This window comes from Magnolia sinica, chromosome 19 (assembly GCF_029962835.1).
Source record: "Magnolia sinica isolate HGM2019 chromosome 19, MsV1, whole genome shotgun sequence".
Classification (NCBI taxonomy): domain Eukaryota; kingdom Viridiplantae; phylum Streptophyta; class Magnoliopsida; order Magnoliales; family Magnoliaceae; genus Magnolia; species Magnolia sinica.
In genome coordinates, this window is record NC_080591.1 from 46,108,107 (window position 1) to 46,127,099 (window position 18,993).

Genomic DNA, 18,993 nt, shown 5'->3' on the forward strand with positions numbered 1-18,993 from the left:
ACTTGGGACTTCTTCTCATCCCTTTTACAATCCACCACAATGTTGACAATCCTGTTATTCCTCACCCTTGCAGTAGCAATACTATGAAAGAAACACATGTTTTGCCAGACTGCTCTTGAGCGCTCTCTCCACTTGATTTCCTCTTGTTTAAGACGATTCAAGTAGTTTGGGGATAACGCACATCACTTTCTCGGCCTCTAATTACTCTTCTCCCCTCCTCCTTAACATCTAAGGCTTGGACGTTTCTTAAGATATTGTCTACCTCAGCTTCTCAATTCCCAAAAACCTCCCTCTTCCATAGATTTGTCCTTCCTTTTAGCATTTTGATCTTCTAACTTTGTTTAAACCCAACTAATCCCTCAACATCAAAGGACTCCCACCACTTATTCCCTATGTTCGTGAAGCCCCCAACCTCCAACCACTTGAGCTCAAATTTGAAATGTTTTGGGCTCCAATTCTCCTCTTTTACCTTTAGCAAAATTGGACGATGGTTGGAAACTGACCCATAAAGGTCCCACTGTTGAACTAGCAGGTATCTCTCCACCCACTTAGAGAAAACAAAACTCCTATCTAGACGCGACATTATGGCTCCCTCCTACCCTTTTGTCCACGTGAATTTGGTGCCTCAACGGAATATCCACCAATTCATTCCTATAATCCAATTAGAAAAATCCTTCATGCTGCAAGTGATGTAGCTACCATTTGACTTCTCATGGGTGACTCTGATCACATTGAAATTTCCCTCTTTGCACCACAAAATCATCTACCTCTCCTTGATGGAGTTGAGTTCCTCCCATAGCAGAGACCTTTGGTCTGCTGACAACAGGGCCCATAAACTGCCCTAAATAACCATCTAAATCTCAAAAAAGTGTCCCTCAAAGCCAGAGAGACAAAAAACGAACCACACCACCAATCCTCTTTGCCCCACACCTTAACATTCCTCGTCACCATAATTTCCGCTTCTTTGCCCCACACCTTAGTATTCCTCGCCACCATAATTTCCGTCGCTTTGCCCCACACCTTAGTATTCCTCGACACCATAATCTCCCCCCCCACCAAAAAAAAAAAAAAGAATCGAGCACCTTCCGTTCAAAGGACTACAATTTGGTCTCCTATGAGAAGATTACATGAGCTGTGGCCCTTGGGCATATATCTCTAACTTGGATTCTTTTTTGCTTGCACCTCAGACTCCTTACATTTCGTCTATAAGAACCTTCATTGATTAACCGTCCTCGCTCCTATGCATTTCTTCATGCCACTAGCCTTGGCCCCTGAGTCAATGTGAATTGGATTTAGTTTGATCCTTACCAAGCTCGAGCTTAGCCCATTATGTGATCTCGAGCCCATGCCTGTTATGGGTCCACCATTCCACATGTAAAGCCAAACCTAATCAAATCTATTAGGGCCTATTTGATTTTTCAATGCAAGTGTAAATACCTAGTAAATGGGTAATTATGACACTTTCACCCGTTTGGAAATTTTTGGGAATTCCTGCCTTGGAAACTGGTTCAAAAGTGCTAGTTAAAATTTTTGGACCTCACGGTGACGTATATGACATATCTGTTCTGTCCAACCGTTTTACCACACAACATTTTGAGACATGAGCCGAAAATTTATGTAGATCCAACACTCAAGTGGCCCACACCAAAAGAAACAAAAGCCCTTAGAAGTTTTTAACGATAAGTGTTTGATTCACTTTTTTCTGTGGCGTGGTCCACTAGAGCTTTGGATATGCCTCATTTTTTGGCTCATGCCATAAATTCAGCTGGCATAATGGATGAACAATGTGGATAAGCGAAATGCATCACAGTGGGACCCATAGATATTTTGCAATGTTCTCGGTTTTCGTCTCGAAAAAGTAGGTAGTCAAATCAAGTACAGATGAAAATGTTGTAAATGCACAAGGAAATAATTTTTGCCCCCTTTGCAGGGTATTTACCAATGTACTCGAAAATCAAATAAGCCCTTAGAGGAGAGAATTTGAGAGAGAGAGAGAGAGAGAGAGAGAGAGAGAGGAGCAACTCATAGGGCTAGGATGTCTAGCTCTACTTTATTTATAAAAATAGGAGAATGGTACAATTACATGTATATCCTTATTACGAGAAAAAACTGAAGGTAGACAATTGACAAATAAGGAAAGCATAAAAATAAAGATAAAATAGGAAAAAGGCTAAAACTAAGGGCCATAACACATAAGGCCCAAGTGTATGTACTCATGGGCCCAGTCATATGCCCATATGCACATACAACTACACCCCCTCAAGCTAAATCATAGATATCAATCATGCTTAACTTGTCAAGAATACGTCGTCTAGTTGCCACTGTAAGAGCCTTTATGAAGATATCCGCCAACTGCTTGGAAGGTAAAACAAATGGAGTGGAAACAACATCTGTAGTAACCTTCTCACGAATAAAGTGTCAATCAACTTCAATATGTTTTGTGTGCTCATGAAAAATAGGATTAGAGGTAATGTGAATGACAACTTGATTGTCACAACACATCAACACATGAATCTTCATAGGAATTCAGAAATAAAGGTTTTCAACCACATAAGTTCACATTTCATATTCGCCTTAGTACGATACTCTATATCAACACTGGATTGTACTACAACTAACTGCTTCTTAGTCTTCCAGGTGACTAAATTATCGAAAAAAAGTACATTAGCCTGACGTTGAGCGACACGATCATCCGGAGAACTTGCCCAATCAACATCAGAATACCCCTCAATATCAAGATAATGGTGATGACTAATGGGGGTACCACGCCTTGGGGATGTTTTGATATGGTGTAAGATGCAACAAATGGCTTTAAGATGACTAGAACGGGGATGATACATGAACTGACCAACCAAACTCACTACATGAGACATATCTGGCCAAGTAATCATCAAATATATTAATCTTCCAATCAAGCACCGATACATACAAGGATCATCAAGAAAATCCTCATCATCTATCCTAAGCTTCTTATTAACTTTGAAGGAAAATAGGTTTGACACCAAAATTTCTAGTTGAAGGCAACAAATCAAGTGGACTAAGAGACCTCAATTCCATGAAAGTATGTTAATGGTCCCAAATCTTTGACATTACATACCTTACTCAGATATAATTTCAACTTTGATATGTCGTTAATATCATCACCTGTAACAATAATGTCATCCACACACACTCACAATAATAGTCCCCTTCGCATGCCTCGTGACAAACACAGAATGATCAAAATGGATGCAAGTGAAACCAATACGAATTAAGGCTCCACTAGACTTTTCAAGCCAGGTGTGAGGAGCTTGCTTCAACCTATATATTGCCTTCTTTAAACGACATATCTTTCTCTTCTCCCCCCATTTGAACAAATTTAAGAGGAAGCATATAGATCTCCTCGGTCAAATCACCATTCAAAAATGTATTCTTAACATCCAACTGATGCAAGGGCTAATTCAAATTGGTAGCAAGACAAATAATCACCCGAACAAAGTTTATCATAACAACAGGAGCATAGGTCAGAATAATCCTCATCAAAGGTTTGTATAAAACCTTTAGGTACAAGGCGGGCTTTATGACGAGCCATACTTCCATCGGGATTGTACTTGAGAACATACACTCATCAACAACCCGCATGATTTTTCCCAATTGTTAACTTAGTCATCTCCCATATATAATTCTTTTCTAGAGCCGCCATCTTATCCTCCACAACTCGGCGCTACAGAGTAGAAATTTGAGTCTTCTTAAGGTATTTAAGAATTTTGGAGGAAGAACACTCAACAATTGAAACAATGGACTGATGTTCAGGGGACAAGGAATGATAGGAAACAAATATCTGAATAAGATGAGAGATACATTGTCTTTTTGTTTTTTCTGATAGCAAGAGGTGAATCTAAGGTAGGTTTTAAATAAGGATAATCATAAATAGATAGTCGAGTAGGAACACTCTCAGTGCCTATAGCTGAAAGAGCATGCTTCGTGGTGTCTTGAGAAGTACCATGTTTACAAACATTCCTTTGTTCATATACTTTCAATTTGACTTAGTGGGATCAGTAACAACTTCATGTCTAGCATTGTCAGGTTTAGAAGGCATAGACATTATTTGATTAGGCTAAAGAACATGAACAAGAAGAACCATAGGATGTGTCTCCCCCTTTCTATAAAAAAAAAAGTACCAAGCATCTTCCATAAATTTAACATCCATAGAGACAACGCTTTTTAGTAAGAGGATCAAGACATTTATACCCATTTAATGAAGACTAATATCCCAAGAAAATGCATTTGGCAACTCTATTTGACAAATTGTCTATAAGGATCAATGTTATGGACATAATATACACACAAAGACACACAGGGGAACGTCAGAGATTGGATAAAAGTCTAAAAAATAGTGAATGGAAGACTTTCTGGTAAGAATGTTTAGTGGGAAGATGATTGATCAGATTGCAAGATGTAAGAACAACATCTGATAAAAAAGATTTAGGAACAGACATTCCAACAAGAAGAGCCCGGGTAACTACTAAAATATGTCTATTCTTCCTTTTAGCCATGCCATTTTTTGGTGTGGGATATATGCACATGTGGTCCGAGAGTTAATACTATATTCTTAAAGATAAGCTATCATAGTATGAGAAATGTATTCTCTTGCATTATCTGTACGAAGAGTGCTAATACTCACATTAAATTGATTTTTAACCTAACTACGAAATACTTTAAAAATAGGCTGACCTCATCTCTAGATGTCATTAAATAAATCTATGTCATACGAGATGCATCATCAATAAATGAAAGAAACTTAAATCCATTAGAAAGAATAGCAACTGGACCCCAAATATCTGAATGAACAAGAGAAAATTCTATTGGAATGTTTCTACACATGCGAATAGATAGACTTAGTGTTTGGCTAAATGATAAGCCTCACACTTTAAATTTTTAACGTCACTAGACTAGATTGACGTTGCTAGACTACAATACTCAATGTTCGGAGTATCCCTGATATTATCCCCATCCCCAACTCAGTGAAAATGATAACATTGGTAGCGATACAAATAACATTGGTAGTCAGAAATTTCATGTATCGGCAATGTATCACTAAGTATCGCTATTGTATTGATATCGCCAATATCTTTTACTTTGTAAATTTCAGGTGTCGCTTGTATCGCCAATGTATCGATATCACCAAAAATCTGTTTATTAAAAAAATTTCCATTTCAAAATTTTTATGGGTGCGTGGTTGTATCATGTATACAATGTGTAAATTGTTGATGATAATATCGATCATATCGGAATATTATTGTTATCATAACATGAGCGATATTGAGATCACAATCTTTCATTTCCTTTCCAATTGTCAACAATTTCTTGGCGAAATATTGTGTGTAGTCAGTATTCTGAAATATCGATGGATTTTTGGTGGGAAGGTTTGATTGTTGGATGGATAGATGGGATGGCTGTATGGATAGTGGGATGGTTGGACTGGTTTCTTACGACAACACATGCTTTTAGGCTCCCCATTAAATGGAAACTTGTTATGTATGCATTCTTTTTCAAAATTTTGATTCCTAAATATGCAAATATATGTATTTTAGCATCTCCTGAAGTTTCATTGAAAAATTCCACCATGTTCCTCATGTTTCGCTGATGTTTCCCCGTATTCCTGGTTATCGGCGATATCAATATTATTTCTGTATTTCCGGTCAGCCCCATCTAACCATTACCCACAAGGGACCGACACAATAAACAATAAAGCTTGGATTTTTTGGCCAGCCTGGCCAGCAGATCTGATGGTCAAGCCTGAGCTTGTCTCATGTCAGGGCAAGGACTGAAAGCCCAATGGGCAGGCGTTATCATTTTACGATCCTATTTTTCTGTCATCCATTTGTTGGGTCGTGATTGGATTGACATTTTATCATATTCTATCCTAGGATGGGGTTCAATTGGCCTTTTTTTTTTTTTTTTTTTTTTTTTTGGGGTGGGGTGTTGGGGGTTTAAAGTTTGTGTGTTTTAAAGGTAGGCTGGGGCTTGAACTTGAGATCTCAATGTCGAGACAGAGACTGCCTACCATTGAAATATGAGGCTAAACTGAAACTGGCCAAGTTTTCTTTAGACTAGGGGAAAATTGGGAGAAACTTTGACAGTTTTATGAGCATATGAATTGTATAATTTCAACTTTGCTTCTATTATTTTTTCTTGGATTCCATATCTCAAGGACAGGAAAGTTCCCTCAAAATCTGAAGTCATCCTGGAAACCTTATCTTTTTATTTTAATTTGACTGAATAAAATTTATAATCAGCCCTAAAATAAGATAGTCATTGTACAGTATGAAGTTTGTACCTTTCATGTGATTAATCAAGAGACAGCATAAGACTCCCAAGGGCATGTTTGGGTCCCACAGGAAAACGTGTTTAATGTGTTTTTTTACAGGTGCTGACAGGTGGCATCAGTGCCTGTCAGAAATGTACCTATGATGGGGAATTCGGGCAAGGCTGGCCCAACTAGTGAGCCAATGTCCCCATAATTCTAGGGAAGGCCCTTCTCCTGATGATCACTCCGATCTAGAACACATGGCACACATTTGCATATGTGTGAGAACACATGGCAGTTCACTTAAACAAATGCAGCAGGGTGTTGCAGATTTAAAAGTAAATGTAATATGGGTGGCACCCAACAAGGCTATTAAGTAGATTTTCTCCTTATTATTATTTTCATCCAAATAACAATATATTCATCTTTTGTTGGTTAGAGACATCGGTAACTACTAATTTATTGAATTTCATTATTATGTTTACCTGCATAGATATCTGCTTCCGTACCTTCCCAATTAGTTGATAAGCCTTAGATGATGATGATGATATCCAAACCTCAAATAATGGCAGATACTCAGTTGAAAATGTCCCTCTTTATGATTCCGAGGAGGATGAGCAAACGTCAAAGCTCCTCAAGACCACAAGCTTCTCAAAAACTCTATCTGATGCTGAAGGAAAGCACGATCATTTAATGAGATTGGATGATGGTTTAGCAACTGAGCATTGTTCTCATCTGGATCCAATTGTTGTAGAACCCCTCAATTCAATTCTGATGGAAGATGTGGTAATGGATGAGGCGAAAACTGAAGTTAATGAAGATAAAAAAATGTGCTCACAAGATGCTCATAAATTTTCACATAAAAATGCAATGATATCTCGTATCCGAAGTAATAGTGCTTGCCGGAACTATTACATACAAACAAGCCCTTTGTCAAAGAAAAGCTCACCACACTACTCTAGTGGAAGATCAAAACATAATGCCCCAAAGCAGTTTGATGCAAAACTTTTTGGTCAACGACTCGCATCAAAAGAAGCACTAGAAGAGGTTCTAGCTTATGAGGTACTAACTACTCCCTGTAACTGTTTAAGTTTTCATTGTTGTTTCATGTTTTTGAAGTTCACTGTAGCATTTACGTGTCAGTGCATAACCCTTGGCTATCAAAGTTGGTTTAAATTTTGATTGCCGGACAACATAATTTGCAACAAACATTTGATATATCATAGATTGGAGAAAACTAAGTAGATTTACAACTGTTTGAAGCCTTCAAGGTTTTCGGTTCTATTAAAAATGTGTGTTTGCTTGTGGTTTGTTAATGTTGATGTTATGTCGCCCACTCATTAGATGAGCTGGTGGAGACAGTGTAGCATGTGTGAGTGATCCAGGATTCAATCCCTGGTAGTGTTACCTTAAAGAAGAAAAAAAAAAAAAAAAAGGACTATGCTATCAAAGTGTGTGCTGGGATTCTTGGTATTTCTTGTTTTGGTTCATGTAGTTTTGGAATATCAAAGGGTTTACAGAATCTTAGAGCGATTTGGGCATTTACTGATTTGTCTGGTTTTGGGTGTAGTTGCTTGTGATGGGAATGAGACATCTATTAGGCTTTATTTTGGTTGTGCATATGAATTTGATATGGTTTGGTCCATGCATATTGGTTAATGTGTGCATAACTCTCCTTCCCTAGGTTTTTCTCTAGTTTATTGGTTCTGATTGGGTTTCAAATTTGAAATTTATTACTAGGTCTTTGTATATCCATGTAGGTGCATGTCATCTTGTATTTAGTTCATTCAAGTAGCGCTCTGTAACTCCGACCATCTCATTCAACAAAAATTGTTTGGGGCCTTTTGGGAATGATGAATACTATGGACAAGAGAATGGTCTGTGAAACCATGTCTTCTCCTGTCTTGGAGCAAAATTGCATGTGGAAATCATTTTCCCTACCAATGTTATCCCATGGAAAATGCCCATTTTCATTTTCCAGATTTAAACCTGTTAAATCATTCTCCACAGAAAGCCATGAAAAACAGGTGGCTGTTTAATCCTCCTTTCCTCGCTCCACCACTTAAGTGATGATCAAATTCCTCTCGCACAATGGAAGTACATGATGTACTTTAAATCTTCCTTCCTCTCTCCTTCATAGAAGAAGTTATCTTGTTTATTTATTATTTATTTTTGTTTTTTTTTTTGGTTTTTTTTTTTTTTTAAAGTATTGTTTTCATTATCATGGATGTGAATGGTTTGAGTGTAGGTGATCTGAGTGTAGGTGTGCATGGAACCAAGGTGTTCCGTATTTGTTACGATACAGTCGCAAAGATCAATACGTATAGGTAACAACCATAACCATTACACGATACAGGGGAGAAACAGGGGCGGTTGGTTTTTTGGGACTGTATTGGCTGTTATGAGGGCCGTAACGGCCATTACAGAACATAAGGACTGTTACCCTGTAATGGTCAATAAACAACAACTTTTTTCTATTTAAATCCATTTTTCTCCTCATTTTTCTACTTTTCTCATTCCAAAAACTTTCCTAAATTATTCTACTGCAGATTTTGACTACTCCTACCATAGTTTTTAGGATTAAAACCATAGATTGAAACAATTTGGGCAAATAGAAGCTCCAAGGGCCATTTTTTTTCAAAAAATCGAATAAGTGGTATTTATGCCTTTTTGTTTCTCGATTTTGAGTTCTAATGCTTGATTGTGATGTGTAAATATTAGAGACACATAACCATGTTCATAAACTCACCAAACAACCAAAGACAACACTCTCTTACCAAAGAGTGGACTATTACGCTACCATAAACATGTTCAAAGCAAAAAATGATTGCATATTTGGAATATTTACATTGTTCTGGATTTTCTAAATATTTTTCAGAATTTTTTGGGCAATTTTTTTTTCCAACAGTTATTACGAGGGTCTTAATAGTCGTTACACCCCCTGTATCAGCTGATACCCATATTGGTAACAGTGGTGATCGTTGTGGCCACCGTTACCGATATAGAATACCTTGCATGGAACCCTAAGTGCGGTGTGCATTGAGTTGTCAGTGCTAGTGGGGACAGAGTTTCAATTTCCTTTTTATTGAATGCAGGTGTGGGTGGAGTTCATTTTTTATTGAACCTGTGAATATGTGCCTCTTTTTTTTCTAATTAAATCATGTATTGAGTAGAGTCGTGAATGGATGTGTGCATGGACCACAAGGAGGTGTGGATAGAGTTTTGATTTTTGTTTTTAATTTTCGAATTGATGTTTAAATATCTTTGGGGGTTTTTCTTAATTTAATCATGCATTGAATGGAGGAGAATACGTGTGTGCATGGAGATGTCAATGGGCTTGGATGGAGTTTTTTTTTTTTTTTTTTTTTTTTCGAGTTTCAATTTAGTCTTGTATTTAATGAAGGTGGAATGGGTGTGTGTGGAGGTGTAATAGAGTTTCTTTCCTTTTCTGGGTTGAAATCTAGCTTTCTCGTTCCGTTTTTTAATCATGTATTGAATGGAGGTGTGAATAGGCATGTGCATGGAGCTATAGTGAAGTTACCAATGGAGGGGTCAATGGTGTCAATTTTTCTTCTCGGATTTGGTATGTGATTTTTTTTCCTTATATAATTAACTTGTGTATTGAGCCATTGTTTGAGGGGTCTTTCAATGCGTGGTGGCATCCATCAACTTATACTATTGCCAACCAACTAATAAATTGAGGTTTGGCACAATATCATTGCCAACCAACTAATAAATTGATGACTGCTAACACATGTTAGACACAGCGGGACCCACCATTTATCTTCAACGGACCTACCATTAGTAAATCCAGACCATTGCATTCGTAGATGCAACCAGCGATGGTGTAGAGATTTGAAATTATTCATTATAGTAAGATCACAACCGTCCAATATCTAGCGGCCCATAATGGCACCATAAGTCCTATAACGGCCGTAATGGCCCCGTAACTAGCAAAATATGTTTTCTTTTTTCACGAAAAAAAATAAAGAAAAAGAAAAATCCTTTACAGCTGTTACAGCTTATATCTTAACAGTAATGGTGGTGTCTGTTGTAGCCACCGTTATTATAATGGAATACTTTGGTTCCCTTCCTTACCATGGATGTGAAGGCCATCTCTAGCTTTCTTAACACATGGCCAAACCATCTTAATTGACTCTCTAACATCTTTCTTCAATTCACACTTCTATGTTTCTTTGAATATCCTCTTTCTTAATTTTGTTCATGACCTCCCACATGTTCATCTGGACGTCGTAATCTCTACACTGGGGGATTGTCAGTGGGTGGGGTTGGGGCCAAGTCAGGTCACAACTAGTTGAGCTCTACCTGATGCCTAGTTACAAAGATTGAATGTTTGTCTTTTTCACCTTTTATGTTCTAAATTTAATACATGTGAGAGGCCAAAACCAATTGCCCTATAGGCCTAACAGGCCAAGCCCAAGGTTGACCCGTGGACTTAGTGCTCGAAACCATGGGAAATCACTTGGTTGGGCACTCTAGCAATCCCATTCCCCACACTTGTCTGCAACTTTTGTATTTCATTCACGTTCCCAGTTAGTTCTGCAATAATTCCTCACATAGCATAGCTTGTTTAACAAGTGTCTTATAAAGTGATTGATGAAGAATATGATGCTTTTATTCATAATCAACCATGGTAGTTATTTCCCAACACTTCCCGTATGAACAATATTGATCTTACGATCAAGCAAAGGGCATGATCAGGAAGCTCTGTTGAACGTCAAAAAGCTCGATTAGCTGTTAGGGCATCAATTAGTCGTATGTGACTTTGATAAATTTTCAAACCAGTCGTCAAACTGGTTACCATTCACACTGTTCTTTCCCTGGCCATCACCCATAATTGGCCTATAAGACATTTGGATGTTAAAAATGTCTTTTTCATGTTTTCTTGTCTAACAAAGTCATTGACCACCGTGGTTTAAGATACCACTTGACCAAATTTTGTTTGTTGGCTGTAGAAATCCATCTATGGATTCAAATACGCTCCACGTGCTTGGTTCACCCACTTTAGCACATTCCTCCAAATTTGGTTCTTGAAATTAGGCTGATTCATCTATGTGTATCGACTTTATCCTTCTCTGACCAATTCCACTGATACGACATTATACTCATGTGTGAAGTCTTTGATTGTGTATCTTTCATCTTGAACTTGCCTCTCAGTTTGACATGAAGGACTTGCTCCTTTGCATTGCTTTTGTGTATGGAAGCTATTCATGGTTCTCGTGGCATATTTCTATCTCAATTGTGAATGCTTTGCATCTTCTGTTAATATTTAGAATGATAGATGTTAAGCCTATCTCTGCACTTGCTGGACTGGTCCTTTGTCATTGCCCCCTGATGATTTGTATCCTGATCTTTCTTATTATTGTCGATCATAGGCACTTTATAATGCACTCCCACATTATCAGATCCATTCTATGTTGTTTCCTGTTGTCCAATGAACTCTTTGCTATTTGAAGGGCACCGTTTGTCATGGATGTTGCATTCGCTCTTGCCACCTTTGTTATTTTTGTTACATATAGTGATGCTGACTAGATTGGAAATCTTTATGATCAACAATCACCACTAGATAGTGTTGTAGGATGATGGAAACTACCCTAGGATGCAAGATGAGAGATCAATTTACACATTAATTTCAGCAATCAACATGTAAAATCAAACATAATCACATAATATATTCGAAAATTCAGATTTATAACACGAAGTTCCTAGGTTATCACATACATGGTGTATGAAAATATAAAATAATTCAACAGTGGCCCACTTGAAAGTAGGGACTTCCAATCTAGCGTGGGTAGTGCAACAACCACGTGGATAGACAAAGATGAAGCAAAATTCTGGTTTGGGGAAAGTTTCACAAAAATTCAGATTTTCATTAGGATTTTTTATTCATGGATGGAGATTTAGGTATGAGATTTTTAGGGATTCAAAGGATCTATGGATTAGGGAGTTTTGGAGGAAAATCAAAGGGGGAAAACCCCAAATGGGGGCCCACACGTGTCTTTGTAAAGGAGAAGAAAGAGAGGGAGAATTTAGTGGGGTTTTGATGGGCTAGAAGGTTGTGATGGAAGGGGAAAGAGGAAGATGAGAAGAAGAATTATCTTTTGAAGAAGAGAAAGAGGAACGATGTACCTTGGAGAATCCACCACCAAACAAGCTTCTACCCTTCCACAATTCAATTGGAAGGGAGGGTTTCTCACAAACCTTAAAACATAAAGAGGAAAATTCCTTCACACAAGCGAGCACTCTTTTTTCTTTCTTTTCAATAACACCACGAGGGTTGGACCTCCACCCTCCATGCTTTTATAATTAAAAATTCGAAATAATTACAACTATGCCACTCACTCAAGTGAAATGGCCCATCATCCAATATAAGAAAACTAAAATATTTATTATCAATCTCAATCATCAAATAAATCCTAAAAATAGTATATAAAAAAAAAACATAAAGAAAGCAGGATCAGAGTCTAAAGGGCCCATATCTGGAAAATCTAGTGGCCTGATGGCCTGATCGACAAGATTCAACAGTCAGATCAACATGAAATAAAATCCTATGACTAAAATGGTCTCCTGAGCAGCCTACATGCATCATGGTGTCTTCCAGATTCACATCCAATGCATGTGGGGTCTTCAAAATGGCCCATCAGGCCCTATCCGGAACTCGTCTCTTATCCACAAAGAAAGTTGCGCTAATGTGGGTGGTCATCTCTATCTCTGGTACACCCGAGTAGGTCTTCTAAGGTCCCCATCAATTCTCTTTGGCTGAGAAAAATTCGTCATTGGCGAAATAAAGTTGTGGTAACGCTCGAGGAGGTCAGGATCAATGCGCTGGAACTCTGCCTCTGTAATCCAAGTATTGTCCGACTCTGACATATTCTTCCACTTCACGAGGTATTTCTGATATCCTCCATGGCGGGTAGAGACCGCTTGGTGGTCTAAAACATCCTCGATCACTTCTTTCCAACCAGGTAGCAATGGAAGAGAAGGTAATGGGTGGGAAGTAAAGTCTGGTAAAGGCCATGGGCTAGGGACAGGGTCAGGGACACCATCATCCAGGATAGGAGAAAGGTATGTAGGAGGGCTAGAAGATATATATGTGGGTCCATCATAAGGCACAAGGTCCTCCACGTTGAATGTTGTACTAATTCCCATGTTAGATGGAAGATCCACCACATACGCGTTAGGGCCCATTCTTGTCAAAATTTTATTTGGACCTGCACTATGGGCATGCAATTTCCTCATAGTTCCCAGTGGGAATCGTTCGAGCCTAATGCGGACCATGACGTAGTCACCCAGCTAAAACTCCTTAAACCTACGATGTGAATCTGCAGAGATTTTATAATGTCGATTACTAGCATTAATGCGCTTCTTGATCTCAATATACAAATCATGAATATGCCGTGCAAGTGCGTCTGTGAATTCAGATGGCCTATGTGAAACAGACATGGGTATGAGATCTATAGGCGCTCTAGGCTTGTACCCAAATACTATCTCAAATGGATTCATTCCCGTGAACCTATTAATGGAATTGTTGTATGCAAACCCAGCTATGGGAAAAACCGCATCCCAGGTCCTAATATGGTCTCTCATTAGACATTGTAGGAGATTCCCTAAGCTTCAATTGACAAACTCCATTTTCCAAAAGTAACTCTTAAACTGCACATCTCGATCTGACATAATGGTCTTCAGCAAACCATGTAGACTATCTCCTTAAAGAATATCTTTGCCATGTTAGTGGCCTTAAACATTTTAGAACATGGGAGAAAGTGAGCCCTTTTCGTAAAACGGTCCTCATCCACAAAAAATGGAATCGTGCTTTTTAATCCTCTTAGGGAGCCCAAGCATGAAAACCATGCAAATATCAACCCATGGGGCGTGGGGTACTATATATAAGCTGGTGTTCTACTTCCTCTGCTTTGCCAACTGACAAGTTTACATCGCCCTATAATGTTAGCCACGTCTCACTTGTGATTTGGTCAATAAAAGTGCTCCTCTACAAGGGCGATTGTCTTGTCACGCCCAAAATGACCAGTTATCCCTCCAGCTTAAAGCTCTTAGACAAGAAAGTCACGGAGGGACGTACAAGGTATACACAATCTATCACCTCTAAATAAAAACTCACTGACCAGGACAAACTCACTACTACCCTTAGACTAACCATCTAACAACGATACATACACCTCTCCAAACGCTAGGTAACTAGGATAATCTTCCTTTAAATGCTCAAACCCAATGACTTTAACGCTCATGGAGTGGATTAACGCAACCATACAACTCAATGCATCGGCATGTTTATTCTCAACCTAGGCCTTGTGCTCAACACAAAAGTGTACTCTTGGAGAAATTGGACTCACTTGGCATACCTCGGGTTCAACTTCTTTTGCGAGTTGAGATAGCGCAAAGCCTCATGGTCGGAAAATAAGACAAACTCCTGCAGTAACAGATAATGTCACCAATGGCGCAAGGACTCACTACCACATAAAATTCCTTGTCATAGGTAGAATACTTTTGTTTCGCTTCATTTAGTTTTTCGCTAAAGAAAGCGACAGGGTGCTCTTCCTAACTAAGCACTCCACCTATACTTACACCAGATGCATCATAAGTGAGCTAAAAAGGCTTGGAAAAATTTGGAAGTCGCATGACAAGAGCTTCAGTCATCATGACCTTAATCTCCTTGAGCGCCCTAGAGGCTGCTTTAGTCCATTGGAACTCTCGTTTTTTAATGCAATCGGTAATGGGAGCCATGATGGAACTAAATCCTCTAATGAACCGTCTGTAAAAGGTGGCCAAGCCGTGGAAGTTACGCACCTCATGAATATTACATGGCTCAGACCAACTGACTATGGCCTTGATTTTCTTGGGATCTGCATACATGCCCTCAGATGACACGGTAAAACCTAAAAGAAGATGACACTATTAGATAAAAACAAGCACTTCTTGAGGTTGGCATATAACTTCTTTGCCCTAAGGATCTCACACACTTGCCTCAGATGGTGGAGGTGTTGTTCTTTAGTCATGCTATAAATAAAGATGTCGTCAAAGTGCACAAGTAGGAACTTCCCCATGAAGGGTCTCAACACCTAGGTCACAACCTGCATAAATGTACTTGGGGCATTAGTCAGCCTAAAAGGCATGAATCGACACTCGTACAGCCCATCCTTCGTCTTGAAGGCTGTTTTCACTCGTCACCTGGGCGAATATGGATCTAGTGATACCCACTCTTGAGGTCTATTTTAGAGAAAATTGTGTCATTGGCCATCATGTCCAACATATCATCAAGACGCGGTATAGGAAACCGGTACTTAACGGTAATCTTATTGATGGTCCTGCTATCCACACACATACATCACATGCCATCCGTCTTGGGCGTCAAAAGGGCAGGCACGGCACATGGACTCATGCTTTCCTGAATGAACCATTTCCTAAGAAGCTCATCAACTTGCTTCTTGAGTTCCGAATTCTCCGTGGGGTTTGTTCTGTAATGAGGAAGGTTTGAGAGAGTCAGCCCAAGGACAAGATCAATGGCATGCTAGATGTCATTCATAGGCGGAAGCTCATCCAGGAGGTCGTCAGGAAAGACGTCAATGAACTCATTCATCACCAAAATCACCACACTAGGTAACCCTATACCAACCTAGGGGGTAGCCCCTCTAGTCACGAGGGCATACACCTCTGAATCCTTCCTAGTCTCTCTTTCAAATTCTTTTGCATTAATGATATGAAGAGACTTAGGTTTGGGCTTTCTTGAAGTTCCAAGATCACCCTACTTGGTGATCTCCTTCTTTCTCGGTATGCTCTTAGGTGGAAGAGTACCAATGTTTAAAATATCGACGATGTCGGCCGATATATCCCACGATATATCTTGTATCCCACCTGTGCGATACGAAATGCACATGTAGTGTCGTATATCTCACAGTTCAATCTAGTGAGCATTTTCAATTTCTGATCTTTTTTTATTGAAATTATGTTAAGTCAGTGTCAAATGGTTATAAATCCATTGGTTCTTCATGTTTTGCATGAAAAATCATGGAGTTAAAATTTTGATTTCAATATCCATTGGTTCTTCATGTTCTCTATATTTTTTTCCCAAAATTTTCCTTCAACCAGCTATTAATTGAGACTAATTTCTAAATATTTAGGAGTATTTTATGAAATGATCATCACATACACTCTAATTTCGAAATTTGAGTGTAGGTGGTCTAATTTGGGAAAGACTGGGGAATTTTCAAAATGTTCCCAATTTTTCCCAAATTGCTTGCAATGTTTGCACTCCAAACATGAAATCAAGCATGTATGAGGGCTGGTCTATTGATTTGTTAGGTCCTTGTCAATTTTCGGAAAATAAAAATCGTTTTTTAATTATAAATTATTAAAATATTTTTTTTAGAAATTTTACTTCAACAAATTGTCAATTGAGACTAATTTCCAAGTATTTAGGAGTGTTTGATGAAATGATTACATAAAATCTAAATGTTATGCATTCAATTTAAATATAGTTGCATTAGATCTGTTAAACAGCGCATAGCTTAGGACCCTATATAAAAGAAACCTCTTTTTTAGGATATTATGATTTAAAAGTGTATATAAAGGTCTTTTTTAACAATCCTTGAAGTTCCATTAAAAAATTCAACCATTTCCCCAATGTTTCCCCATGTTTCCCAAAAAGTGCGATAAATTACCGGATACAAACAATATATCCCATGCGATAACTAATACATATCTGTATCCCAAAGATGCAATACATAATGCGATACCGATATTTCAAACATTGAAGAGGACTTAAATCTAATTTTATTGCCGTTAAACATGAATGTACAAATATTCTAGCGACCACAACGAATCCCTATACGACCCAAACTAGATGGGAATACAACATCGTTGTGAGACCGGAATGGAGGACTCATCAACCCACGACGCTCTATAGAGTTGAGGGTGAGACTCGGCTTTCAAGCCCAATCAACTCACACTGCTAGTAGAGACCACATTGGCACAACTGCCACTATCCACGATCACTTTACAATTCTTTTCTCCACACTCGGTATAAGTGTAAAAGATCATGTTCCTGCGCCAATCATCATTTTCTTTAGATTGGGCAAAGGCGCATTTGACTACTGCGAGAGTGTGGGTCTCCCTGATCATTAAACTCCTCATCACTAGCACCAATATCAAGCTTATGTTCCTCTACATCGCAATTGTCCTCGTCATCCTCACCTACTTCATATATCATAAGAGCTTTACCTCTTTCTTTGTTTGGGCATTCCTTTAGGAGGTGACCATAACCATTGCAACGGAAACACTGCATGTTCTCACTTCCCTTCAAACTAGTGCTGACTAGGCCCTTACCTTTAACATTTCTATTATAGGTAGGAGCACTAGTTGAGGCTTTGGTCTGGCTCCCAAGGTTAGGTTTGGTTCCCTGAGGAGCAACCCTGCCACTGGAATTACGAGACCCAAACCGCTTCATGGTCGGTTGCACTAGGTATTGCTCAAGCTCCTCTACCCTAAAAGAAGTGATGATAGTTACCCGTGTTGAGAAAATGTTTCATTATTCAAGACAGAGACCTCGCCTCATCAATGGCACGGTAGATGATCCCTCCCATCTCATCAATTATGAAGAAGCCATCTCTGATGAGCAATTTCATTGGGCCAAAGACATCCTCAAGAGAGTTGGGGGTTTGGTGGGCCTATCTTTTAGAGTCAGTGATGAAGATGTAGTAGAATTTTTCCATTTTGTTCGATCTAAAGGTGCTCTATGTCATCAGGAAATGCAAGCAATAAGGCCCAAAAAGAATCCTAAGCAATGAAGAGAGTTACTTAGTCTCACATGTTCTATTAACTACAATGTAGCGGGCAAAGCAAGTGGGGGGAAGAGAGTGTGTTCAGGTAAAGCTGGTCTCCAATGATTATTCTCTCTTGGAACGTTCGAGGATTGGGTTGCAAGGTCTCAACTATTTCTTTGGATCTCTCTCTCTCTCTCTCTCTCTCTCTCTCTATTCTATTTTGTGAAATTTCTTCATGCAGTTTTCTTACGAAAAATCTTCCGAAGATTGCATGACTCTGTGTATGAGGAATTTCATTGTCTAGGTGAATCAGCATGAGATGGTTGATCTTCCCCTGGTTGGGGCCAGGTACACTTGGTCAAATGGGCAAGCTAACGCCTGTCTGTCTTGGTTGGGCAGATTCTTGGTGGCAGCAGACTTGTTAGAAAAGTTTCCATGTCTGTTAGTGTGGTTTACTAAGAGAAGTGGCATATCATCATCCCATTATGCTTGAAATAGATGGTGATATTTGGGGCCCTAGACCCTTCATATTTGAATTCTCTTGGCTGGAAATAGTTTGTTTTGAGCAGTTGGTTGTTGAATGGTGGACATCTTTTTCTGTTGAAGGATACGCTGGGTTTAGGCTAAGTAGAAAGCTCAAGATGTTGGAAGATAAAACAAAATTGTGGAAGGTTTTGGGGGCCAAGGATGCAGAATATGACAAATTGGCAAATGAAATTCATTATCTAGATCTCTTAGAGGAAGATGGTAATTTGTCGGCTGAAGGTAGGGCAAAGAGGGCAGATCTTCAATCGTTTGTGGCAAACCGATAGAGAAGAAGAGGTCAAATGGCAGCAGAGATCGAGAGTGGTTTGGTTAAAAGAGGGGGATAAGAACACTAAATATTTTCACAGTATCGTAAGTGCT

The 18,993-nt window shown here is 38.9% G+C and overlaps 1 protein-coding gene across 9 annotated transcripts in view; it reads left to right on the top strand.

Annotated features, from left to right (window-relative positions):
- The window catches only part of LOC131235008 (histone-lysine N-methyltransferase ASHH1), a 147,221-nt gene that overhangs the window by 97,265 nt on the left and 30,963 nt on the right, over nucleotides 1–18,993 (top strand). For 7 of the 9 annotated variants that reach the window (XM_058232064.1, XM_058232067.1, XM_058232065.1 and 4 more), the window contains one exon: nucleotides 6,862–7,351. In XM_058232064.1, coding sequence (XP_058088047.1) covers nucleotides 6,862–7,351 — 490 coding nt within the window. Of the gene's footprint in view, nucleotides 1–6,861; nucleotides 7,352–9,801; nucleotides 9,873–18,993 lie in introns of all 9 variants that reach the window. The other 2 variants (XM_058232069.1, XM_058232070.1) reach the window with 1 other exon arrangement.